The sequence below is a fragment of the Heptranchias perlo genome, chromosome 31 (genome assembly GCF_035084215.1).
Source record: "Heptranchias perlo isolate sHepPer1 chromosome 31, sHepPer1.hap1, whole genome shotgun sequence".
In the NCBI taxonomy this organism is placed as follows: domain Eukaryota; kingdom Metazoa; phylum Chordata; class Chondrichthyes; order Hexanchiformes; family Hexanchidae; genus Heptranchias; species Heptranchias perlo.
Window position 1 is genome coordinate 37,364,433 of NC_090355.1, and position 25,323 is coordinate 37,389,755.

Genomic DNA, 25,323 nt, shown 5'->3' on the forward strand with positions numbered 1-25,323 from the left:
GTTTAGATTTAGGACCCTAGTTTCGGATTGGACTACTTCACTTTCCATCTTAATGAAGAATTCTATCATGTTATGGTCACTCTTCCCTAAAGGATCCTGCACAACAAGATTATTAATTAACTCCTTCTCATTGCACAATACCCAATCTAGGATAGTCTGTTCCCTAGTTGGCTCCTCAACGTACTGGTCTAAAAAACCATCTTGTACACACTCCAGGAATTCATCCGCCACGGTATTTTTGCTAATTTGGTTTGGCCCATCTATATGTAGATTAAAGTCACCCATGATTACTGTAGTACCCTTGTTACATGCATCTCTAATTTCCTGTTTAAGCCATCCCTTACATTACCGCTACTGTTTGGAGGCCTATAGTCAACTCCCACCTGTGTTTCCTGCAGTTTCCCGACCTTTCTGCCTCGTGGGAATGTGCCTGGAATGTACCCGAACCATCTCTTCCTTAAAGGCCGCCCACTGTTCAATTACAGTTTTGCCTGCCAATCTTTGATTCCAGTTTACCCAGATCGAGCCAGGTCTGTTTTCATCACATTGAAATTGGCCCTCCTCCAATTGAGTATTTTTACTTTAGAGTGGTCCATGTCCTTTTCCATAGCTATTCGAAACCTTTGAACCCTCGAACGAAGTCCAGCAATGGCTCCTTCCTCGCTGGGCCGGAAACATACTGGTTAAGAAAGTTCTCCTGAACACATTTCAAAAATTCCTCCCCCTCTGTGCCCCTTATATTATTGTTATTATCCCAGTCTATATTAGGATGATGTGGAGATGCCGGTGATGGACTGGGGTTGACAATTGTAAACAATTTTACAACACCAAGTTATAGTCCAGCAATTTTATTTTAAATTCACAAGCTTTCGGAGATTTTCTCCTTCCTCAGGCAAATTTGCCTGAGGAAGGAGAAAATCTCCGAAAGCTTGTGAATTTAAAATAAAATTGCTGGACTATAACTTGGTGTTGTAAAATTGTTTACAATTATATTAGGATAGTTGTAGGGAAGGGGAGTGGGCGGGGCAGGGGGTGGGGGGCGGGGCGGGGAGTGGGCGGGGCAGGGAGTGGGCGGGGCAGGGAGTGGGGGGCGGGGTGGGGAGTGGGCGGCGGGGAGTGGGGGGCGGGGCGGGGAGTGGGCGGGGCAGGGAGTGGGGGGCGGGGTGGGGAGTGGGCGGGGCAGGGAGTGGGGGGCGGGGCGGGGAGTGGGCGGGGCAGGGAGTGGGGGGCGGGGCGGGGGGAACCATTGTGAGGAAGTGAGAACATTTTCAAATTTGCCGCTTGGGGGAACCCGAGTCACGTGATCTGCGCCCTTTAAATAACCCGCCGTCACGTGATGTTGCGGATGCCCCGCCCCCCCCCCCCGTGTGATTGACAGTTTTATCCGCGCTTGCGCGGCAGCGACTCCCGGAAGCAACATCGAGCGGCGAAGCAGGAGAGGCCCCGAGCCCCGAGCCCGAGCCGAGCCCGAACCGCGAAGCAGGAGAGTCCGAGGCGGGCGGCGGGTCTCGAGTTGCGGGAGGCACTCGGCCCTCATTCCCCGGCCCCCAGGCCGCCAGTCCCCGGCCATGGCCCCGGTGTGGTTGCTGCTCCCGGTCCCGCTGCTGCTGCTGCCCCTCCTCTGGCTGCTGAGCGCCGGGTTCCGCTATTACTGTAAGATGGGCTTCTACTACTCGTGGATTATGGCGCTCGCCCTCCCGATCATCCCGCTCTGCCTGTGGAGGGGCCGCGATGTGGAGAACATGAGGTGAGGGAGCGGGCGGAGAAAGACTGGGCCCGTGGGGCGGCGGCGGGAGGGAGAAACTGGGCCTGCGGGCCCGAACCTGGAAAAGCTGGGCACGGATTTTGGGCGAGTGGCGGCCAGAGTTAGGGGGGGGAGAGAAAGGGGAGAGGGGAGAGGGGGTGATGGAAAAGGGGGGGGTGCAGAGGGGGTGGGGGGGTGCAGAGGGGGTGGGGGGAAAGAGGGGGGGTGGGGGGGTGCAGAGGGGGTGGGGGGAAAGGGGGGGGGTGGGGGGGGTGCAGAGGGGGTGGGGGGAAAGGGGGGGGGGGTGGGGGGGGTGCAGAGGGGGTGGGGGGAAAGGGGGGGGGGGTGGGGGGGGTGCAGAGGGGGTGGGGGGAAAGGGGGGGGGGTGGGGGGGGTGCAGAGGGGGTGGGGGGAAAGGGGGGGGTGCAGAGGGGGTGGGGGGAAAGGGGGGGGTGCAGAGGGGGTGGGGGGAAAGGGGGGGGTGCAGAGGGGGTGGGGGGAAAGGGGGGGGGTGGGGGGGGTGCAGAGGGGGTGGGGGGAAAGGGGGGGGGGTGGGGGGGGTGCAGAGGGGGTGGGGGGAAAGGGGGGGGTGCAGAGGGGGTGGGGGGAAAGGGGGGGGGTGCAGAGGGGGTGGGGGGAAAGGGGGGGGGGTGGGGGGGGTGCAGAGGGGGTGGGGGGAAAGGGGGGGGGTGGGGGGGTGCAGAGGGGGTGGGGGGAAAGGGGGGGGTGCAGAGGGGGTGGGGGGAAAGGGGGGGGTGCAGAGGGGGTGGGGGGAAAGGGGGGGGTGGGGGGGGTGCAGAGGGGGTGGGGGGAAAGGGGGGGGTGGGGGGGTGCAGAGGGGGTGGGGGGGTGGGGGGGGTGCAGAGGGGGTGGGGGGAAAGGGGGGGGTGGGGGGGTGCAGAGGGGGTGGGGGGAAAGGGGGGGGTGCAGAGGGGGTGGGGGGAAAGGGGGGGGTGGGGGGGGTGCAGAGGGGGTGGGGGGAAAGGGGGGGGGTGGGGGGGGTGCAGAGGGGGTGGGGGGAAAGGTGGGGGGGTGCAGGGGGGGTGGTGGGGGGAAAGGGGGGGTGGGGGGAAAGGGAGAGGGTGGGGGGAGAGGGGGGGTGGGGGGAAAGGTGGGGGGTGCAGGGGGGGGGGTGGGGGGAAAGGGAGAGGGTGGGGGGAAAGGGAGAGGGGGGGCAGTGGGGGTGGGGGGAAAGGGAGAGGGGGGGTGGTGGGGGGAAAGGGAGAGGGGGGGGTGGTGGGGGGAAAGGGAGAGGGGGGGCAGTGGGGGTGGGGGAAAGGGAGAGGGGGGGGTGGTGGGGGAAAGGGAGAGGGGGGGCAGTGGGGGTGGGGGGAAAGGGAGAGGGGGGGGTGGTGGGGGGAAAGGGAGAGGGGGGGGCAGTGGGGGTGGGGGGAAAGGGAGAGGGGGGGCAGTGGGGGTGGGGGGAAAGGGAGAGGGGGGGCAGTGGGGGTGGGGGGGAAAGGGAGAGGGGGGGCAGTGGGGGTGGGGGAAAGGGAGAGGGGGGGCAGTGGGGGTGGGGGGAAAGGGAGAGGGGGGGCAGTGGGGGTGGGGGGAAAGGGAGAGGGGGGGCAGTGGGGGTGGGGGGAAAGGGAGAGGGGGGGCAGTGGGGGTGGGGGGAAAGGGAGAGGGGGGGCAGTGGGGGTGGGGGGAAAGGGAGAGGGGGGGCAGTGGGGGTGGGGGGAAAGGGAGAGGGGGGGCAGTGGGGGTGGGGGGAAAGGGAGAGGGGGGGCAGTGGGGGGTGGGGGGAAGGGAGAGGGGGGGCAGTGGGGGTGGGGGGAAGGGAGAGGGGGGGCAGTGGGGGTGGGGGGAAGGGAGAGGGGGGGCAGTGGGGGTGGGGGGAAGGGAGAGGGGGGGCAGTGGGGTGGGGGGAAGGGAGAGGGGGGGGGTGCTGGCAGGGCAGAGGGGGGGGGTGCTGGCAGGGCAGAGGGGGGGGGTGCTGGCAGGGCAGAGGGGGGGGGGTGCTGGCAGGGCAGAGGGGGGGGGTGCTGGCAGGGCAGAGGGGGGGGGGTGCTGGCAGGGCAGAGGGGGGGGGTGCTGGCAGGGCAGAGGGGGGCGGGTGCTGGCAGGGCAGAGGGGGGGGGGTGCTGGCAGGGCAGAGGGGGGGGGTGCTGGCAGGGCAGAGGGGGGGGGGACTGGCAGGGCAGAGGGGGGGGGACTGGCAGGGCAGAGGGGAAAGGGAGAGGGGGGGCAGAGGGGAAAGGGAGAGGGGGGGCAGAGGGGGTGGGGGGGCAGAGGGGGTGAGGGGAAAGGGAGAGGGGGGCAGAGGGGGTGGGGGGAAAGGGAGAGGGGGGGCAGAGGGGGTGGGGGGAAAGGGAGAGGGGGGGCAGAGGGGGTGGGGGGAAAGGGAGAGGGGGGGCCGAGGGGGTGGGGGGGAAAGGGAGAGGGGGGGCCGAGGGGGTGGGGGAAAGGGAGAGGGGGGCAGAGGGGGTGGGGGGAAAGGGAGAGGGGGGCAGAGGGGGTGGGGGGAAAGGGAGAGGGGGGGCAGAGGGGGTGGGGGGAAAGGGAGAGGGGGGGCAGAGGGGGTGGGGGGAAAGGGAGAGGGGGGGCAGAGGGGGTGGGGGGAAAGGGAGAGGGGGGGCCGAGGGGTGGGGGGAAAGGGAGAGGGGGGGCCGAGGGGGTGGGGGGAAAGGAGAGGGGGGGCCGAGGGGGTGGGGGGAAAGGGAGAGGGGGGGCCGAGGGGGTGGGGGGAAAGGGAGAGGGGGGGCCGAGGGGGTGGGGGGAAAGGGAGAGGGGGGGCCGAGGGGGTGGGGGGAAAGGGAGAGGGGGGGCCGAGGGGGTGGGGGGAAAGGGAGAGGGGGGGCCGAGGGGGTGGGGGGAAAGGGAGAGGGGGGGCCGAGGGGGTGGGGGGAAAGGGAGAGGGGGGGCGAGGGGGTGGGGGGAAAGGGAGAGGGGGGGCCGAGGGGGTGGGGGGAAAGGAGAGGGGGGGCCGAGGGGGTGGGGGGGAAAGGGAGAGGGGGGTGGGGGGAAAGGGAGAGGGGGGTGGGGGGAAAGGGAGAGGGGGGTGGGGGGAAAGGGAGAGGGGGTGGGGGGAAGGGCAGATAGGGTGGGGGAAGGGCAGATAGGGTGGGGGGAAAGGGAGAGGGGGAAAGGGAGAGGGGGTGCGGGGGGGGAGAGGGGGGGGAGAGGGGGGGGGGGGAAGGGATTGGGGGGGGGGAGAGGGGGGGGGGGAAGGGATTGGGGGGCCAGAGGGAAAGGGAGGGGGTGTGGGGGAAAGGGGGGGTGGTGGGAGAGGGGGGGGCCAGAGGGGGTGGGGGGAAGGGCAGATAGGGGGGGGGGTGGGGGGAAAGGGAGAGGGGGTGGGAGAGGGGGTGGGAGAGGTGGTGGGGGAGGGGGAGAGGGGGGGGAGGGGGGAGAGGGGGTGGGGGAGGGGGAGAGGGGGGGGAGGGGGAGAGGGGGGGGGAGGGGGAGAGGGAGGGGGGGGGGAAGGATTGGGGGGCCAGAGGGAGAGGGGGGGGGAAGGGATTGGGGGGCCAGAGGGAAAGGGAGGGGGTGTGGGGGAGGGGGGCAGAGGGGGCGGGGGGAAAGGGATTGGGGGTGGGGGGGAGAGGGGGGGGGAGGGGGGGAGGGGGGGGGAAGGGATTGGGGGGCCAGAGGGAAAGGGAGGGGGTGTGGGGGAGGGGGGCAGAGGGGGCGGGGGGAAAGGGATTGGGGGTGGGGGGGAAGGGAGAGGGGGGCCAGAGGGGGCGGGCGGGGGGCAGAGGGGCGGGCGGGGGGCAGAGGGTGTGGGGGGGGCAGAGGGTGTGGGGGGGGGCAGAGGGTGTGGGGGAAAGGGAGATGGGGGGCAGAGGGGGTGGGGGGAAAGGGAGATGGGGGGGCAGAGGGGGTGGGGGGAAAGGGAGATGGGGGGGCAGAGGGGGTGGGGGAAAGGGAGATGGGGGGGCAGAGGGAGTGGGGGGAAAGGGAGATGGGGGTGCAGAGGGAGTGGGGGGAAAGGGAGATGGGGGGGGCAGAGGGAGTGGGGGGAAAGGGAGATGGGGGGGGCAGAGGGAGTGGGGGGAAAGGGAGATGGGGGGGGCAGAGGGAGTGGGGGGAAAGGGAGATGGGGGGGGCAGAGGGAGTGGGGGAAAGGGAGATGGTGGGGGGGGCAGAGGGAGTGGGGGGAAAGGGAGATGGTGGGGGGAAAGGGAGATGGTGGGGGAAAGGGAGATGGTGGGGGGAAAGGGAGATGGTGGGGGGAAAGGGAGATGGTGGGGGGAAAGGAGATGGTGGGGGGAAAGGGAGATGGTGGGGGGAAAGGGAGATGGTGGGGGGAAAGGGAGATGGTGGGGGGAAAGGGAGATGGTGGGGGAAAGGGAGATGGTGGGGGGAAAGGGAGATGGTGGGGGGAAAGGAGATGGTGGGGGGAAAGGGAGATGGTGGGGGGAAAGGGAGATGGTGGGGGAAAGGGAGATGGTGGGGGGAAAGGGAGATGGTGGGGGGAAAGGGAGATGGTGGGGGGAAAGGGAGATGGTGGGGGAAGGGAGATGGTGGGGGGAAAGGGAGATGGTGGGGGAAAGGGAGATGGTGGGGGAAAGGGAGATGGTGGGGGAAAGGGAGATGGTGGGGGGAAAGGGAGATGGTGGGGGGAAAGGGAGATGGTGGGGGGGAAAGGGAGATGGTGGGGGGAAAGGGAGATGGTGGGGGGAAAGGGAGATGGTGGGGGGAAAGGGAGATGGTGGGGGGAAAGGGAGATGGTGGGGGGAAAGGGAGATGGTGGGGGGAAAGGGAGATGGTGGGGGAAAGGGAGATGGTGGGGGGAAAGGGAGATGGTGGGGGAAAGGGAGATGGTGGGGGAAGGGAGATGGTGGGGGGAAAGGGAGATGGTGGGGGGAAAGGGAGATGGTGGGGGAAAGGAGATGGTGGGGGGAAAGGGAGATGGTGGGGGGAAAGGGAGATGGTGGGGGGAAAGGGAGATGGTGGGGGGAAAGGGAGATGGTGGGGGGAAAGGGAGATGGTGGGGGGAAAGGGAGATGGTGGGGGGAAGGGAGATGGTGGGGGAAAGGGAGATGGTGGGGGGAAAGGGAGATGGTGGGGGGAAAGGGAGATGGTGGGGGAAAGGGAGATGGTGGGGGGAAAGGGAGATGGTGGGGGGAAAGGGAGATGGTGGGGGGAAAGGAGATGGTGGGGGGAAAGGGAGATGGTGGGGGAAGGGAGATGGTGGGGGGAAAGGGAGATGGTGGGGGGAAAGGGAGATGGTGGGGGGAAAGGGAGATGGTGGGGGGAAGGGAGATGGTGGGGGGAAAGGGAGATGGTGGGGGGAAAGGGAGATGGTGGGGGGAAGGGAGATGGTGGGGGGAAAGGGTGATGGTGGGGGGAAAGGGAGATGGTGGGGGGAAAGGGTGATGGTGGGGGGAAAGGGAGATGGGGGGGGGAAAGGGAGATGGGGGGGGGAAGAGGGGGTGGGGGGAAAGGGAGAGGGGGGGGTGGGGGGAAAGGGCGATGGGGGGGCAGAGGGGGTGGGGGGAAAGGGAGATGGGGGGAAAGGGAGATGGGGGGGGCAGAGGGGGTGGGGGGAAGGGAGAGGGGGTGGGGGGAAAGGGAGAGGGGGTGGGGGGAAAGGGCGATGGGGGGAAAGGGAGATGGGGGGGCAGAGGGGGTGGGGGGAAAGGGAGATGGGGGGGGCAGAGGGGGTGGGGGGAAAGGGAGATGGGGGGGGCAGAGGGGGTGGGGGGAAAGGGAGAGGGGGGGGCAGAGGGGGTGGGGGGAAAGGGAGATGGGGGCAGAGGGGGCGGGGGGAAAGGGATTGGGGGTGGGGGGGAAGGGACAGGGGGGCCAGAGGGGGCGGGCGGGGGGCAGAGGGGGTGGGGGGAAAGGGAGATGGGGGGGCAGAGGGGGTAGGGGAAAGGGAGATGGGGGGGGCAGAGGGGGTAGGGGGAAAGGGAGATGGGGGGGCAGAGGGGGTAGGGGGAAAGGGAGATGGGGGGGCAGAGGGGGTAGGGGGAAAGGAGATGGGGGGGCAGAGGGGGTAGGGGGAAAGGGAGATGGGGGGGCAGAGGGGTAGGGGGAAAGGGAGATGGGGGGGGCAGAGGGGGTGGGGGGAAAGGGAGATGGGGGGGGCAGAGGGGGTGGAGGGAAAGGGAGATGGGGGGGGCAGAGGGGTGGAGGGAAAGGGAGATGGGGGGGGGCAGAGGGGGTGGAGGGAAAGGGAGATGGGGGGGGCAGAGGGGGTGGGGTGAAAGGGAGATGGGGCCAGATGGGGGGGGGCAGAGGGAGAGGGGGTGGGGGGGGCAGAGGGAGAGGGGGTGGGGGGGGCAGAGGGAGAGGGGGTGGGGGGGGCAGAGGGAGAGGGGGCAGAGGGAGAGGGGGCAGAGGGAGAGGGGGCAGAGGGAGAGGGGGCAGAGGGAGAGGGGGCAGAGGGAGAGGGGGCAGAGGGAGAGGGGGCAGAGGGAGAGGGGGCAGAGGGAGAGGGGGCAGAGGGGGTGGGGGCAGAGGGGGTGGGGGCAGAGGGGGTGGGGGCAGAGGGGGTGGGGGCAGAGGGGGTGGGGGCAGAGGGGGTGGGGGCAGAGGGGGTGGGGGCAGAGGGGGTGGGGGCAGAGGGGGTGGGGGCAGAGGGGGTGGGGGCAGAATGGGGTGGGGGCAGAGGGGTGACAGGGAGGAGGGGGGGGGGCCAGAGGAGTGGGGGAAGTGAGGGGGGCCAGAGGAGTGGGGGGAAAGGGAGATGGGGGGGCCAGAGGAGTGGGGGGAAAGGGAGATGGGGGGGCCAGAGGAGTGGGGGGAAAGGGAGAGGGAGAGGGGGGGCCAGAGGAGGAGGGGGGGGAAAGGGGGAGAGAGAGAGGGGGGGGAAAGGGGGAGAGAGAGAGGGGGGGGAAAGGGGGAGAGAGAGGGGTGGGGGGAAAGGGGGAGAGAGAGGGGTGGGGGGAAAGGGGGAGAGAAGGGGGGGGGGAAAGGGAGAGAGAGAAGGGGGGGGGGAAAGGGAGAGAGAGAAGGGGGGGGGGAAAGGGAGAGAGAGAAGGGGGGGGGAAAGGGAGAGAGAGAGAAGGGGGGGGGAAAGGGAGAGAGAGAAGGGGGGGGGAAAGGGAGAGAGAGAGAAGGGGGGGGGAAAGGGAGAGAGAGAAGGGGGGGGGAAAGGGAGAGAGAGAAGGGGGGGGGAAAGGGAGAGAGAGAGAAGGGGGGGGGGAAAGGGAGAGAGAGAAGGGGGGGGGGAAAGGGAGAGAGAGAAGGGGGGGGGGAAAGGGAGAGAGGAGGGGGGGGCCAGAGGAGGGGAAAGGGAGTGGGGGGGAAAGGGAGAGGGGGGCCAGAGGGAGAGGGGGGTGAGAAAGAGAGGTTTGAGGGGGGGGCGGGAGGGGGGGGAATGGGAGGGAGGGGGGGGGGGGAAAAGGGGGAGCCAGAGGTGGGGGAGGGGGGCCAGAGTTTGGTGGGAGGGCGGCGTGCGGCCAGAGTATGGTTGGGGGGAGGAGGAGTGGGAGTGGCTAGAGTTTTGGGATCTGTCCAGGAGTATCTGGTGTTACACTCCCTTGATATGGGTGTGGTCGTCCACGTCGTGGGTTTTATGGGGAGTTTTAAAAGAAAATCAACATTTGGCATTAAAAGTGAATCAAGCTTGTGGAGATGGCTTTATCAGTGGAGGCGATGTGGGAGCAGCAGTTATCTGGTGATTACTTCGGGTGTGGTAACTAATTGTTTCTGTCACTGGACTAGTGGCCAGAGGTCGTGAGTTCAAATTCCACTAGGGCAAGTTGGCAAATTTAGAACCTTTATTTCCGGCCCCTCCCTGTCCTTTTCCATGACCACCTTAAATCTCACTGAATTATGGTCACTGTCACCAAAGTGCTCACCTACTCGCACTTCTTCCATTTGGCCGGACTCATTCCCTAGAATTAGGTCCAGTACCGCCCCCTCTCTTGTAGGAGTTTCTACATGCTGGCTCAAAAAGCTCTCCTGGATGCACGTTAAGAATTTTGTGCCCTCTAAGCCTTTTACACTCTGAGTATCCCAGTTAATATTGGGGAAGTTGAAATCCCCCACTATTATTACCCTATTATTTGCACAATTTTCTGAGATTTGCCTACATATCTGTTCCTCTATCTCCCCCTGACTGTTTGGGGGCCTATAGTACACTCCCATCAAAGTGCTTGCCCCCTTTTTGTTTTTAAGCTCCACCCATATGGCCTCATTTGAGGAACCTGCTAATATATCATCCCTCCTTATGGCAGTAATTGATTCTTTAATTAATATTGCGACCCCCCCTCCTCTTATACCTCCCCCTCTGTCTCGCCTGAAGATTCTGTACCCCGGAATATTGAGCTGCCAGTCTTGCCCCTCCCTCAACCATGTCTCTGTGACAGCAACAATGTCATACTCCCATGTGTTTATCAACACCTTCAGTTCATCCACCTTATTTGCAAGACTCCTTGCATTAAAATAGATGCCATCCAGCCTTGCTCTTACATATTTGCCCTGTCTTCCAAGCTGACTTGTTTTTTTCTCAATATTTGGCTGCACATCACCCCCTATTGTAGCTCCACTCTGTATCCCATCCCCCTGCCAAGTTAGTTTAAACCCCCCCCCCCAACAGTGCTAGCAGAGGTTAAAAATTTTGAATTTTGATGAATGAAGTAGTATAATGGTATAGGCAGTAGAGATAGTAAGTGTCAATAATAAATGTTGGTTAGACTTATGAGGCATGAAGGCACTGTTTGACCTATCAAAGGTCATTGAGAACAGTGCTTGCATTCCCTGACACAGATTTGAGGAAAGTTGACTATAGAGTGAAATCCTCAGCATGAGTGGGTGAAGGGTGTTATTATTGCAGGCAACAAGTAGGGTCGATGAGGGTAATGCTTTTGATGTAGTCTACATGGATTTTAGCAAGGCTTTTGACAAGGTCCTACGTGGCAGTCTGGTCAAAAAAGTAAAAGCCCATGAGATCGAAGGGAAAGTGGCAAGTTGGGTCCAAAAATGGCTCAGTGGCAGGAAGCAAAGGGTAATGGTTGACGGGTGTTTTTGCGACTGGAAAGCTGTTTCCAGTGGGTTTCCGCAGGGCTCAGTACAAGCTCCCTTGCTTTTTGTGGAATATATTAATGATTTGGACTTGAATGTGGAGGGCTTGATCAAGAAGTTTGCAAATAATACAAAAATTGGCCGTGTGGTTGATAGTGAGGAGGAAAGCTGTGGACTGCAGGAAGATATCAATGGACTGGTCAGGTGGGCAGAAAAGTGGCAAATGGAATTCAATCCAGAGAAGTGTGAGGTAATGCATTTGGGGAGGGCAAACAAGGCAAGGGAATACACAATAAATGGGAGGGTACTGAGAGGTGTAGAGGAAGTGAGGGACCTTGGAGTGCATGTCCACAGATCCCTGAAGGTAGCAGGACAGTTGGCTAAGATGGTTATGAAGGCATACAGGATACTTTCCTTTAGTAGCCGAGGCATAGAATATAAGAGCAGGGAGGTTATGCTCGAACTGTATAAAACATTGGTTGGGTCACAGCTTGAGTACTGCACCCAGTTCTGGTCACAACATTACAGGAAAGATGTGATTGCACTAGAGAGGGTACAGAGGGGATTTATGACTATGTTGCCAGGGCTGGAGAATTTTAGCTATGAGATAAGATTGGATAGGCTGGGCTTGTTTTCTTTGGAACAAAGGAGGCTGAGGGGAGATTTAATTGAGGTGTATGAAATTATGACTAGACTAGATAGAATGGATAGGAAGGACCTATTTGTCTTAGCAAAGGGGTCAGTGACCAGGGTGCATAGATTTGAAGTGATTGGTAGAAGGATTAGAGAGGAGCTGAGGAGAAATTGTTTCCCCCAGAGGGTGGTGGGGGCCTGGAACTCACTGCCTGAAAGGGTGGTAGAGGCAGAAACCCTCAACTCATTTTAAAAAGTACCTGGATGTGCACTTGAAGTGCTGTAACCTACAGGGCTACGGGCCAAGGGCTGGAAAGTGGGATTGAGCTGGGTGGCTCTTTTTCGGCCGGCACGGACACAATAGGCCAAATGGCCTCCTTCTGTGCCGTAACTTTCTAAGATTCTCCTCCATAGAGTGGGAGAGAAGACATCAACCTGTGACTGATCGTCTGGAAATGGCTAAAGTAAACTTTAAACTGACCCTCAACGTTGCAGACGGATTGTTTAGTTTGAGGAAGCCTCCACTTGTGTGAGGTTTGAGCAAGGGTTAAAATGCTGGTTAATGTTTGATAAATTGAGCTATTGTGAAATGAAACCTGTGGGGTCGAGCAGCCTGTGGTTTGTACATTACACAATCCCTTCTGTATTTTGTTTGATGGCTCGCTGCCGGTCAGTATCTGATAATCAGGTTGCTCTAATGTGGGCTGTTGCTGTCACATGATAACGGTGGCCCCCGCTCTAAATCGATGTAGGCTGATTGCAGATTTTGAAATTGACCTTTCCTTCCAGGCCCCCCCCCACCAACTCCACGTTGAATATTTGCATTCATACCATTGATTTTTTTTCTTCAGTTGTATTCTGCGGCTTTAGAAATTGAGATAAGGAAAGGGAATAAAAAGGTAGAGATTTAACTTTCTACTTTCCTTCTTCTACCCACCCCCCAAACCAATTGTAGCTCTCTTCTCCCATCCCAAGAATGGTCTAACAGCCCACAGCAAGGAGTGATGGATGCTGGCCTACGCATTTTAAATTGAATGCTTTGTCAACTGAGGGGCCTTTATATTTCGACAGTCAAGAGCCTCCCTGGACCACATGTATCTGCCCCTCTTCTCTCCTCCACACCCACCCACCCCCCGAGGAAAAATAAGATCTTGCATTAAATTAATTTTACCTTTTTTGACCGGTTATTAAATTTAAAAGTTGTTTGTTGTGAGGTAGGATTGGGAAATATTTCCAAGAGTTTGTTTGAAAGTCAGAATTTTTTTTGTTTTTAGATGGTGAAATTGTTTGGAAAGCAGAGATGTTAAACAAATATTTTGTATCTGTCTTCACATTAGAAGACACAAAGAACATACTGGAAATAGTGGGGAACCAAGGGGCTAATGAGATTGAGGAACTTAATGTAATTAAAATTAGTAAAGAAAAAGTACTGGAGAAATTGATGGGACTAAAGCAGAGAAATCCACTGGACCTGATGGCTGACATCCTAGGGTTTTAAGAGTGGATGCATTGGTTTTGATCTTCCAGAATTCCCTACATTCTAGAATGGTCCCTGTGGATTAAAAGGTAGCAAATGTAACCCTGCTATTCAAGAAAGGAGGAAGAAAGAAATCAGAACTATAGGCCAGATAGCCGGACTGCGGTAGTAGGAAAAATTCTAGAATCTATTATTAAGGATGTAGTAACAGGTCACTTAGAAAATCATATGATTGGCCAGAGTCACCACAGTTTTATGAAATGGAAATTGTGTTTGACAAATCTATTAGAATTTTTTGAGGGTGTAACTAACAGGATAAATAAAGGGGAACCAGTGGATGTAATGTATTTGGATTTTCAAAAGGTATTTGATAAGGTGCCACATAAGAGGTTGTTACACAAGATTAGGGCTCATGGGATTGGGGTAATACATTAGCATCAATTGAGGATTGGTTAATTGACAGAAAACAGTAGAAATAAATGGGTCATTTTCAGGTTGGCAGGTTGTAACTAGTGGGGTGCCGCAAGGATCAGTGCTTGGGCCTCAGCTATTTACAATCTATATTAATGACTTAGATGAAGGGACCGAGTGTAATGTATCCAAGTTTGCTGATGATACAAAGCTAGGTCGGAAAGCAAGCTGTGAGGACGATGAAAAGGAGTAAGGCAGGTTAAGTGAGTGGGCGAGAAGGTGGCAGGTGGAGTATAATGTGGGGAAATGTGAAATTATCCACTTTGGTAGGATGAATAGAAAAGCAGAATTTTTTTTAAAAGGTGAGACACTAAAATGTTGGGGTTCGGAGGGATTTGGGTGTCCTCGTACACATCACAAAGTTAATATGCAGGTACAGCAAGCAATTAGGGAAACAAATGGAGGTTGGAGTATAATAGTAAGGGAGTCTTGCTGCAATTATCAGCAAACATCCCCACTTCTGACCTTATGATGGAGGGAAAGTCATTTAGGACTGAGATGAGGAAAAATTTCTTCAGAGGGTTGTGAATCTTTGGAATTCTTTACCCCAGAGGGCTCAGTTGTTGAGTATATTCAAGGCTGAGATCAATAGATTTTTGGACTGTAAGGGAATCAAGGGATATGGGGATAAGGGTGGGAAAGTGGAATTGAGACAGAAGATCAGCCATGATAATGAATGGCGGAGCAGGCTCGAGAGGCCACATGGCCTACTCCTGCTCCTATTTCTTATGTTCTTATAACAGGTGAGGCGAAAAGTGTTTCTGCCCATGGGTTTAGTCACTCTTGGGGTAGGGGTGCTTGTGTTGTAACTGGTACTTTCTGTGTTAAGCACGTGTTTTAATAGTGAAAATGATGCTGATTGCAGATCAGATGTCATGAAACTTTTGTTGAAGCAAAGACTCTGTGCACCAGAAACTCTCTGTTTTAGTGATTATTGTAAACAATTTTACAACACCAAGTTATAGTCCAGCAATTTTATTTTAAATTCACAAGCTTTCGGAGATTTTCTCCTTCCTCAGGCAAATGTTTCAAGATCTCCTTGAAGCCTACGCATTTATACATATTGAACAATAATAAATGGTGTTTACAGACTGCCCCTGCAACTGCCCGTTGCCAAGGCAATCACCGTGTTCAGACAGAGAGGTGTTACCTGCAGAACCTCCGAATACACATTCAATAAAAAAACAAACAGGGAAAAAAAACAGAGAAAAAAAAAAACAGAGAGAGAGGCAGAAACATCCGGAAGGCAGAGAGAGCCAGCAAATGACCCATTATATTAAAAACAGATAACATTTGTTCGCTGGTGGGGTAACGTGTAGCGTGACATGAACCCAAGATCCCGGTTGAGGCCGTCCTCATGGGTGCGGAACTTGGCTATCAATTTCTGCTCGACGATTTTGCGTTGTCGTGTGTCTCGAAGGCCGCCTTGGAGTACGCTTACCCGAAGGTCGGTGGATGAATGTCCATGACTGCTGAAGTGTTCCCCGACTGGGAGGGAACCCTCCTGTTTGGCGATTGTTGCGCGGTGTCCGTTCATCCGTTGTCGCAGCGTCTGCATGGTCTCGCCAATGTACCATGCTCTGGGGCATCCTTTCCTGCAACGTATGAGGTAGACAACGTTGGCTGAGTCACAGGAGTACGAACCATGCACCTGGTGGGTGGTGTCATCTCGTGTGATGGTGGTATCTGTGTCGATGATCTGGCATGTCTTGCAGAGGTTACCGTGGCAGGGTTGTGTGGCGTCGTGGACGCTGTTCTCTTGAAAGCTAGGTAGTTTGCTGCGAACGATGGTCTGTTTGAGGTTGGGTGGCTGTTTAAAGGCGAGTAGTGGAGGTGTGGGGATGGCCATAGCGAGGTGTTTGTCCTCATTGATGACATGTTGAAGGCTGCGGAGAACATGGCGTAGTTTCTCCGCTCCGGGGAAGTACTGGACGACAAAGGGTACTCTGTTGGTTGCGTCCCGTGTTAGTCTCCTGAGGAGGTCTATGCGATTTTTTGCTGTGGCCCGTCGGAACTGTCGATCGATGAGTCGAGCGTCATATCCCGTTCTTACTAGGGCGTCTTTCAGCGTCTGTAGGTGTCCATCGCGTTCCTCCTCGTCTGAGCAGACCCTGTGTATTCGCAGGGCCTGTCCATAGGGGATGGCCTCTTTGACGTGGTTAGGGTGGAAGCTGGAAAAGTGGAGCATCGTGAGGTTGTCCGTGGGCTTGCGGTAGAGTGAGGTGCTGAGGTGCCCGTCTTTGATGGAGATTCGTGTGTCCAAGAAAGAAACTGATTCTGAGGAGTAGTCCATGGTGAGCTTGATGGTGGGATGGAACTTGTTGATGTTATCGTGTAGTCTCTTTAGTGATTCCTTGCCGTGGGTCCATAGAAAGAAAATGTCGTCGATGTATCTGGTGTATAGTGTTGGTTGGAGGTCTTGTGCAGTGAAGAAGTCCTGCTCGAACTTGTGCATGAAAATGTTGGCGTATTGGGGTGCGAATTTGGTCCCCATGGCTGTTCCGTGTGTTTGGGTAAAGAACTGGTTATCGAAGGTGAAGACATTGTGATCCAGGATGAAGCGGATGAGTTGTAGGATGGCTTCCGGAGATTGGCTGTTGTTGGTGTTGAGTATTGATGCTGTCGCAGCGATGCCGTCATCGTGGGGGATACTGGTGTATAGTGCCGAGACGTCCATCGTGGTGAGTATCCCCCACGATGACGGCATCGCTGCGACAGCATCAATACTCAACACCAACAACAGCCAATCTCCGGAAGCCATCCTACAACTCATCCGCTTCATCCTGGATCACAATGTCTTCACCTTCGATAACCAGTTCTTTACCCAAACACACGGAACAGCCATGGGGACCAAATTCGCACCCCAATACGCCAACATTTTCATGCACAAGTTCGAGCAGGACTTCTTCACTGCACAAGACCTCCAACCAACACTATACACCAGATACATCGACGACATTTTCTTTCTATGGACCCACGGCAAGGAATCACTAAAGAGACTACACGATAACATCAACAAGTTCCATCCCACCATCAAGCTCACCATGGACTACTCCTCAGAATCAGTTTCTTTCTTGGACACACGAATCTCCATCAAAGACGGGCACCTCAGCACCTCACTCTACCGCAAGCCCACGGACAACCTCACGATGCTCCACTTTTCCAGCTTCCACCCTAACCACGTCAAAGAGGCCATCCCCTATGGACAGGCCCTGCGAATACACAGGGTCTGCTCAGACGAGGAGGAACGCGATGGACACCTACAGACGCTGAAAGACGCCCTAGTAAGAACGGGATATGACGCTCGACTCATCGATCGACAGTTCCGACGGGCCACAGCAAAAAATCGCATAGACCTCCTCAGGAGACTAACACGGGACGCAACCAACAGAGTACCCTTTGTCGTCCAGTACTTCCCCGGAGCGGAGAAACTACGCCATGTTCTCCGCAGCCTTCAACATGTCATCAATGAGGACAAACACCTCGCTATGGCCATCCCCACACCTCCACTACTCGCCTTTAAACAGCCACCCAACCTCAAACAGACCATCGTTCGCAGCAAACTACCTAGCTTTCAAGAGAACAGCGTCCACGACGCCACACAACCCTGCCACGGTAACCTCTGCAAGACATGCCAGATCATCGACACAGATACCACCATCACACGAGATGACACCACCCACCAGGTGCATGGTTCGTACTCCTGTGACTCAGCCAACGTTGTCTACCTCATACGTTGCAGGAAAGGATGCCCCAGAGCATGGTACATTGGCGAGACCATGCAGACGCTGCGACAACGGATGAACGGACACCGCGCAACAATCGCCAAACAGGAGGGTTCCCTCCCAGTCGGGGAACACTTCAGCAGTCATGGACATTCATCCACCGACCTTCGGGTAAGCGTACTCCAAGGCGGCCTTCGAGACACACGACAACGCAAAATCGTCGAGCAGAAATTGATAGCCAAGTTCCGCACCCATGAGGACGGCCTCAACCGGGATCTTGGGTTCATGTCACGCTACACGTTACCCCACCAGCGAACAAATGTTATCTGTTTTTAATATAATGGGTCATTTGCTGGCTCTCTCTGCCTTCCGGATGTTTCTGCCTCTCTCTCTGTTTTTTTTTTTCTCTGTTTTTTTTCCCTGTTTGTTTTTTTATTGAATGTGTATTCGGAGGTTCTGCAGGTAACACCTCTCTGTCTGAACACGGTGATTGCCTTGGCAACGGGCAGTTGCAGGGGCAGTCTGTAAACACCATTTATTATTGTTCAATATGTATAAATGCGTAGGCTTCAAGGAGATCTTGAAACATTTGCCTGAGGAAGGAGAAAATCTCCGAAAGCTTGTGAATTTAAAATAAAATTGCTGGACTATAACTTGGTGTTGTAAAATTGTTTACAATTGTCAACCCCAGTCCATCACCGGCATCTCCACATTAGTGATTATAGAGATTGTAGTGAGATGAGTCTCCTGATTGATGTATGGTTTGCTTGGTTTAAGAGTGTGCATTATAATCCTTTAGTATATGAAGACAGCCACTGTTCATCGATTTCTCTGCCTCAGCTTTGTGCATTGGGACAAAACTGAATGTTGCGAGCGGGGATCTAAAACAAACACTTTATTCTCTCCTGGGTTTGGGAATTGACTATCTCCAAGTTTGCGGATGGTACCAAGCCAGGTGGTACATGAAATTGTGAAGTAGAGAGCAGGTAATTGTAGGGGACGCAGATTCTGCAAGTGAGCAGAATGTTGGCAGTTGCAGTTTAATGAAGTGAGGTAATTCATTTTGGATGTAACAATGTCAGATGGGAATACAATAGAAGAAAGGGGGAGGGGGAGGGTGAAGCAGAACTGGCACAGTACGCCCGAACCCGCCCGACGCTGTACGCAGCAACCCAACGACGGGCTTTGAGCGCCGATATAAAAGCATTGATGGGCTGTTGCGATTATACAGACCTCATTTGGATTATTGTTCAGTTTTGGACACCCCAACCTAGGTAAGGTGTATTGGCATGGGATATAGGGATTGAGTTGATGAGACTGGGTAAACTTGGTTATAATTTGTGACTGTGGAAGCTGAGGGGCTGCCTGATGGAGGCATTGATGGGGAATGACTCCTCACCAGTAGGAGAATCTTCAGTTTCAAAGTAAACCAATGAGGGTTGACTTCCATATGTTTGCTGATCACACCCGGCTCTACCCCTCTGCCAGTTGCTGCAGACGTTTTCCTTCAGCCTGTCCAAGCTCCCCGGCCGCCGTCGCCCCTGTGATTCTGTCCCCTCCTTGTTTTCTGCTCCACTATTGATTGTTTGATCAGTCACTGTGCTCCTGGACTTTTTAACTCTGCCCAGCTCCTCTGCTCTACTTTTAAAATCTCTTCAAACCCTTCTCTTTAACTGTGCTTTAGCTCTCTCCCCAACTCTGTCACTCCCAGCAACTATTTCTCTTGTTTTCCCCTGCTCGTGTTTCAAGAAGTTTCCCTGCATTTAGACAAATGCTGTAGAAAAGCAAATCGAGTGAACGTTGTCCCTGTAATATGTTCAAGTGCAGGCCCCAATGATGAAAGGACAGTGCACTAACCCACTTACACTCCTTTTTATGTTTGTCTTTAATGTCATTGAAAGTACCTCCAAGCTGTTTGCCATGTTTTTTAGGGGACTTGCTTTTTAAGACACAATGTATTGAATCTGTTACCTGACCACACTACCACTTGCAGTTTTCAGTGATGCTGCTCTACTTTATAAATTAGTTATTGTACCAGGAAACACTTAAGTGAGACACCTCACCAAGAACATAATTAAAATTCATAAGAAATGTCACTTTTTGTTTGTCAAAGCATTAGTCAGTTTTTGCCTTACCCGGAGACGTTCCTGTTAATGAGCAAGGGTTACTTGTATAATTATGCAGTTGTTTATTCAGTGGTACGCATTGTCTAACTGTATAGAATTTGTTCGGGTGTCCCTCCAATCTGCTAATTGTCTGAATACCAATTTGGCAAGTTGCACTTCTGTTAAACATATTCCTTGCTTTTTGTTCTAGGTTAGTCCGTAGCGTGTTGCAACACATCAAGAATTTGTATGGAATTAAACTTCAAGTGAAGGGATTGGAGAATCTGGATGTCAAGGGTCCATATGTTATCATCTCCAATCACCAGAGCTCCCTGGATCTGATGGGTAAGGATGAGCAGTGCCAGTGAGGAACCTATCTCCATTGCATAGTATCACTGCTTAATGTTAGTGTGTTTGGTGTTGGCAGTGGAGTGTTAGGAACACGTTTTCAGCACGATTGGGGTGGCTGAAGGCAGTTTCCAATGGACTGTAATGGCTGGTGTAAAATTCAGCCTTTGACTGCCTTGAAGGTTCCCTCAATCATGAGTTGATTAACATGGAACCTGCTTCCATCACTCCCTTTGGCATATTGCCCAACTGGTCAGTGTTCATTTGTAAACGTAAACTGGCAGACAGTCCAGCTTTGGGTGGCTCAACAGTTGAATCTGATCCTGTCCTCACTGGATAGCACTCAGGAACAAGAACCCTGGCACAGGGACCAGGGTTATCCCCCTAGCCCAGGGACGGTGAAGCAAATTCTATGTCGCTTCAGCTGAGATCAGCCAACTAGGTAAAGACTAGATAGGCTAATCCTTTGACCCACCTGTCTGTATTACTCAGTGCACCAATGAATGGTGCATTTATACAGTCAGCCATTGAAGGAGCTCCAAAATCTCTCTTTTAAACTAGATTTGTTCTATCAAGTTAATTCAGCCTGGTTGAGACTGAAACCATGGGTCTCCGGGACACTGCTGAACACACGGACAGCAATCTTGATTAGTCTCTACTCAATCCTGTGTATCTGTCGACTTGTAAACTGATCTTCCAGTAGAACTGTAAGTTCAGAGTTCAGGCTACATGTAATGTTTGTAAGTAAAGATTTGAAGTGAACCTGGACTGTAACCTATAATACTACAAAATGCTGCAGTACAGAGGGATCTGGGTGTCCTCGTACATGAAACACAAAAAGTCCACATACAGGTGCAGCAGGTAATCTGGAAGGCCATCGGAATATTGGCCTTTATTTCTAGGGGATGGAGTATAAAAGCGGGGAAGTCATGCTACAGCTGTACAGGGTGCTGGACCACACCTGGAGTACTGCGTACAGCTCTGGTGCCCTTATTTAAGGAAGGACATACTTGCATTGGAGGCAGTTCAGAGAAGGTTCACTTGGTTGATTCCGGGTATGGAAGGGTTGTCTTATGAGGAAAGATTGAACAGGTTGGGTCTATACTCATTGGAATTTAGAAGAATGAGAGGAGATCTTATTGAAACATATAAGATTCTGAGGGGACTCTATAGGGTAGATGCTGAGAGGATGTTACCCTCATGGGGGAATCTAAAACTAGAGGGCATTGTCTCAGAATAAGGGGTCGCCCGTTTAAGATGGAAATGAGGAATTTCTTCTCCCAGAGGGTCGTGAATCTTTGGAATTCTTTACCCCAAAAAGCTGTGGAGGCTGAGTCATTGAATACATTCAAAACTGAGTTAGACAAATTTTTGATCAGCAAGGGAGTCAAAGGATATGGGGAAAAGGTGGGAAAGTGGAGTTGAGGTAAAAATCAGATCATCCAGGATCTCATTGAATGGCGGAGCAGGCTCGAGGGGCCAAATGGCCTACTCCTGCTCCTATCTCTTATGGACAGTTATCTGCAAGGAACAGAATGGACATCTGGTACTTTGAGGGAGTGGCAGAAAAGCTTATCTTCATTGGTTTTTAGTGGAAGTGAGACTTTAGGGGTATCTGAGGAGGATGGGGAAGAAAATAAATATTCAAAAGGATACCTATTTTTTAAATGGGACTAAAAACAGATGTCGCTGGGCTGGGATGATATGCATCACAGAATACTGAAGGAGGTTAGGGAGTAGGAATTATGCCAAAGGACTGGAGGTGGCAAATATTACACCCAAAATAAAAAACACAAAGAAAATGCTGGAAATACTCCCAAGTCGGGCAACATCTGTGCAGAAAGAAACAGTTCATGTTTCAGGTCGATGACTTCTTCAAAACTGGAAGAAGTGAAAGATTTAAGTTTTTTAAGCAAATACAGAGCCAGGGAAAAGGGGGGAGAGGAGGAAAGAACAAAAAGGAAGGTCTCTGGATTGGAGGGCAGGAGTGATTTTAATGACAAAAGTGAAGATGGTGCAAGGGAAGGAGAGTGGTGACCTTATGGTTCGGCATATCCCTCACTCTACCAGTACCAACAAGCTTAAGGGCTCAACCCTGGTTCAATGAGTGTAGAAGAGCATGCCAGGAGCAGCACCAGGTGTACCTGAAAATGAGGTGCCAACCTGGTGAAGCTGCAACATAGGACTACATGCATGCTAAACAGCGTAAGCAACAAGCTATAGACAGAGCTAAGCGACCCCACAATCTATGAATCATTTCAAAGCTCTGCAGTCCTGCTATATCCAGTCGTGAACGGTGGTGGACAATTTTCGGGAGGAGGAACTCCGTGAACATCCCCATCCTCAATGATGGCAGAGCTCAGCACGTGAGTGTAAAAGACAAGGCTGAAGCGTTTGCAACCATCTTTGGCCAGAGTGGGTGATCCATCTCTGCCTCCTCCCGAGGTCCCCACCATCACAGAAGCCGGTCTTCAGCCAATTTGATTCACTCCACGTGATATCAAACGGTTGAGTGCACTGGATACAGCAAAGGCTATGGGCCCCGACAACATTCCAGCTGTAGTGCTGAAGACTTGTGCTCCAGAACTAGCTGCGTCATAAGTCAGGAGTGCAGTGGAATACTCTCCACTTGCCTGGATGAGTGCAGCTCCAACAACACTCAAGAAGCTCAACACCATTGAGGACAAAGCAGCCTGCTTGATTGGCACCCCATCCACCACCCTAAACATTCACTCCCTCCACCACCGGTGCACTGTGGCTGCAGTGTGTACCAACTACAAGATGCACTTCAGCAACTCGCCAAGGCTCCTTCGACAGCACCTCCCAAACCTGCGACCTCTACAAGTAAAGAAACAAAAAATGAGTCTAGAGGAGCTGTAAATGGCAACAGCAGAACCATTAACAGAAGCTGCTATCTGAAAAAATGAGAGCGGTAGTTATGATTTCAAGTTATTGAAATTAATGTTCGGTCCAGAAGGTTGTGAAGTGCCTTCCATTTAGCTTCATTGGAATGGTGTAGGGGCTGAGGACAGAGGTCAGAGTGGGATGGAGAATTAAAGTGACAAGCAACCGGAAGGGCAGGGTCACGCTTGCGGACAGAGTGGAGGTGTTCAGCAAAGCAATCACCCAATCTGCGTTTGGTCTCCCCAATGTAGAGGAGACCGCATTGTGAGCAGCGAATAGTGTTCTAAATTGAAAGTACAAGTAAATCGCTGCTTCATCTGGAAGAAGCGTTTGGGATCCTGTATGGTGGGAAGGGAGGAGGAGGAGGGGAAAGTGCAGGTGTTGCATCTCCTGCACTCGCACAGGAAGGAGAGTGGGTGTTGGAGGTGATGAAAGAGTGGATCAGAGTGTCATGGAGGGAATGGTCCCTTCGGAATGCTGGGAGGAGAGGGGAAGATGTGTTTGGAGGTGGCGGCTGGTGGGGTGGGAGATGAGGACAAGGGGGACCCTATCGTGGTTCTGGGAGGGAACACCCCGTTTAGGAAAGAGATAAGCCGGGAAATTATAGACCAGCTGATACTACCTCACTTTATTGATATAAAATGGGAAGCAAAAGATGCCCAGCAGAGATCATTGGAGCCTGTAAACGTAGTCAGTAATCAGGATGAAATTAATGAACATTTGAATAGGCGTGGATTAATTGGGAGCCTTCAGCCTGGTTTGGAGAGGGCGTGTTTTACGTGAAGAGTCTAACTAGATTAAATTTAGTGTGCGGATAACGGGCATGTGATGGATGTTGTGTACACCAGTTTTTCAGAGAGCCTTTGATAGGTGCCACTTAGACTTGTGAAAATTTATGGCATGTAATAAAGGAATATAGCCACATGTTTAGAGGGATAGCCAGAGGATAGATAAAATGTGGGGTGAATGGATGCTTTGCAGATTAGCAGAATGTGGGTGCTGTTTGGCTCCAATAATCTCTGCTGGGGCATCTTTTTGTTTCCCATTTTATATCAATAATTTGTGCATGGGCACAAGAAGAATATCATCAGTTTACTGGTGCCAAATTAGGAGACCTGGTGAAGTGAGGAAGAATGCAAAGGATTGCAGGTGGGACATGGTCTGGTTAGTTAGTTGAGTGGGCAAAGAGCAGTAAAATGGTACATTGTGGGTGGAACGGAACAGTGAAAGGAAGTTTACTCAACGCTAAGATCTAGAAGTACATAGGCACAAATTTTTAAAGGTAGGAGTGCAGATCGACAATGCGATAGAAGCACATGGGGCTAGGTTTTATACAGAAACACGATGCTAGAGACTGGAGAATTGCAAATAACATCCTTGTTCAAAGAAAGGGTGTAAGGATAAACCCAGCAACTACAGGCCAGTCAGTTTAACCTCTGGTGAGGAAGCTTTTAGAAACGATAATCCAGGACAAAATTAGTCACTTGGACAAGTGTGGATTGATTAAGGAAAACCAGCACGGCTTTGTTAATGGCAAATTGTGTTGAACTAACTTGATTGTTTTTGATGAGGTAACAGAGGGCTGATGAGGGCAATGTGGTTGATGTGATGTATATGGACTTCCAAAAGGTGTTTGATAAAGTGCCACATAATAGGCTTGTCAGCAAAGTTGATGCCCATGGATTAAAGGGGCAGTGGTAGCATGGATACAAAATTGGCTAAGAGACAGAGCACAGAATAGTGGTGAACGGTTGTTTTTCAGACTGGAGGGAGGTGTTCCCCAGGGGTCAGTATTAGAACCACTGCTTTTCTTGTGTATGAATGACTTGGACTTGGGTGTACAGGGCACAATTTCAAAATTTGCAGATGACACAAAACTTGGAAGGGTAGTAAACAGTGAGGAGAATAGTGCTAGACTTCAAGAGGATATAGACAGAATGGTGGCATGGGCAGACACGTGGCAGATGAAATTTAACGCGGAGAAGTGCGAAGTGATACATTTTGGTAGGAAGAACAAGGAGAGGCAATATAAACTAATTTTTTTTTATTAGTTCATGAGACGTGGGAGTCGCCGGCAAGGCCAGAATTTACAGCCCATCGCTAAGCGCCCTTGAGAAGGTGGTGGTGAGCCGCCGCCTTGAACCGCTGCAGTCCGTGTGGTGAAGGTTCTCCCACAGTGCTGTTAGGAAAGGAGTTCCAGGATTTTAACCCAGCGATGATGAAGGAACGGCGATATATTTCCAAGTCGGGATGGTGTGTGACTTGGAGGGGAACGTGCAGGTGGTGTTGTTCCCATGTGCCTGCTGCCCTTGTCCTTCTAGGTGGTAGAAGTCGCGGGTTTGGGAGGTGCTGTCGAAGAAGCCTTAGCGAGTTGCTGCAGTGCATCCTGTAGATGGTACACACTGCAGCCACTGTGCTCCGGTGAAGGGAGTGAATGTTTAGAGTGGTGGATGGGGTGCCAATCAAGCGGGCTGCTTTGTCCTGGATGGCGTCAAGCTTCTTGTGTTGTTGGCACTGCACTCATCCAGGCAAATGGAGAGTATTCCATCACACTCCTGACTGCCTTGTAGATGGTGGAAAGGCTTTGGGGAGTCAGGAGGTGAGTCACTCACCTCAGAAAACCCAGCCTCTGACGTGCTCTTGTAGCCACAGTATTTATGTGGCTGGTCCAGTTAAGTTTCTGGTCAATGGTGACCCCCAGGATGTTGTTGGGGGATTCGGCGATGGTAATGCTGTTGAATTTCAAGGGGATGTCGTTAGACTCTCTTGTTGGAGATGGTCATTGCCTGGCACTTATCTGGCGTGAATGTTACTTGCCACGTATCAGCCCAAGCCTGGATGTTGTCCAGGTCTTTCTGCATGTGGGCATGGGCTACTTCATTATCTGAGGGGTTGTAAATGGAACTGAACACTGTGCAATCATCAGCGAACACCACCGTTTCTGACCTTATGATGGAGGGAAGGTCGTCGATGAAGCAGCTGAAGATGGTTGGGCCT

At 54.1% G+C, this 25,323-nt stretch overlaps 2 protein-coding genes across 3 annotated transcripts in view; one reads left to right on the forward strand and one right to left on the reverse strand.

The window, feature by feature from the left end:
• The window catches only part of LOC137300753 (divergent protein kinase domain 1B-like), a 142,060-nt gene that overhangs the window by 65,590 nt on the left and 51,147 nt on the right, over positions 1 to 25,323 (reverse strand). The gene's annotated exons all lie outside the window — the stretch shown is intronic.
• Positions 1,385 to 25,323, forward strand: part of LOC137300751 (1-acyl-sn-glycerol-3-phosphate acyltransferase alpha-like) — a 42,438-nt gene continuing 18,499 nt past the window's right edge. Inside the window, exons 1-2 of the mRNA XM_067970025.1 lie at positions 1,385 to 1,747; positions 19,286 to 19,419. Coding sequence (XP_067826126.1) covers positions 1,569 to 1,747; positions 19,286 to 19,419 — 313 coding nt within the window. The 5' untranslated portion in view covers positions 1,385 to 1,568. The remainder of the gene's footprint in view (positions 1,748 to 19,285; positions 19,420 to 25,323) is intronic.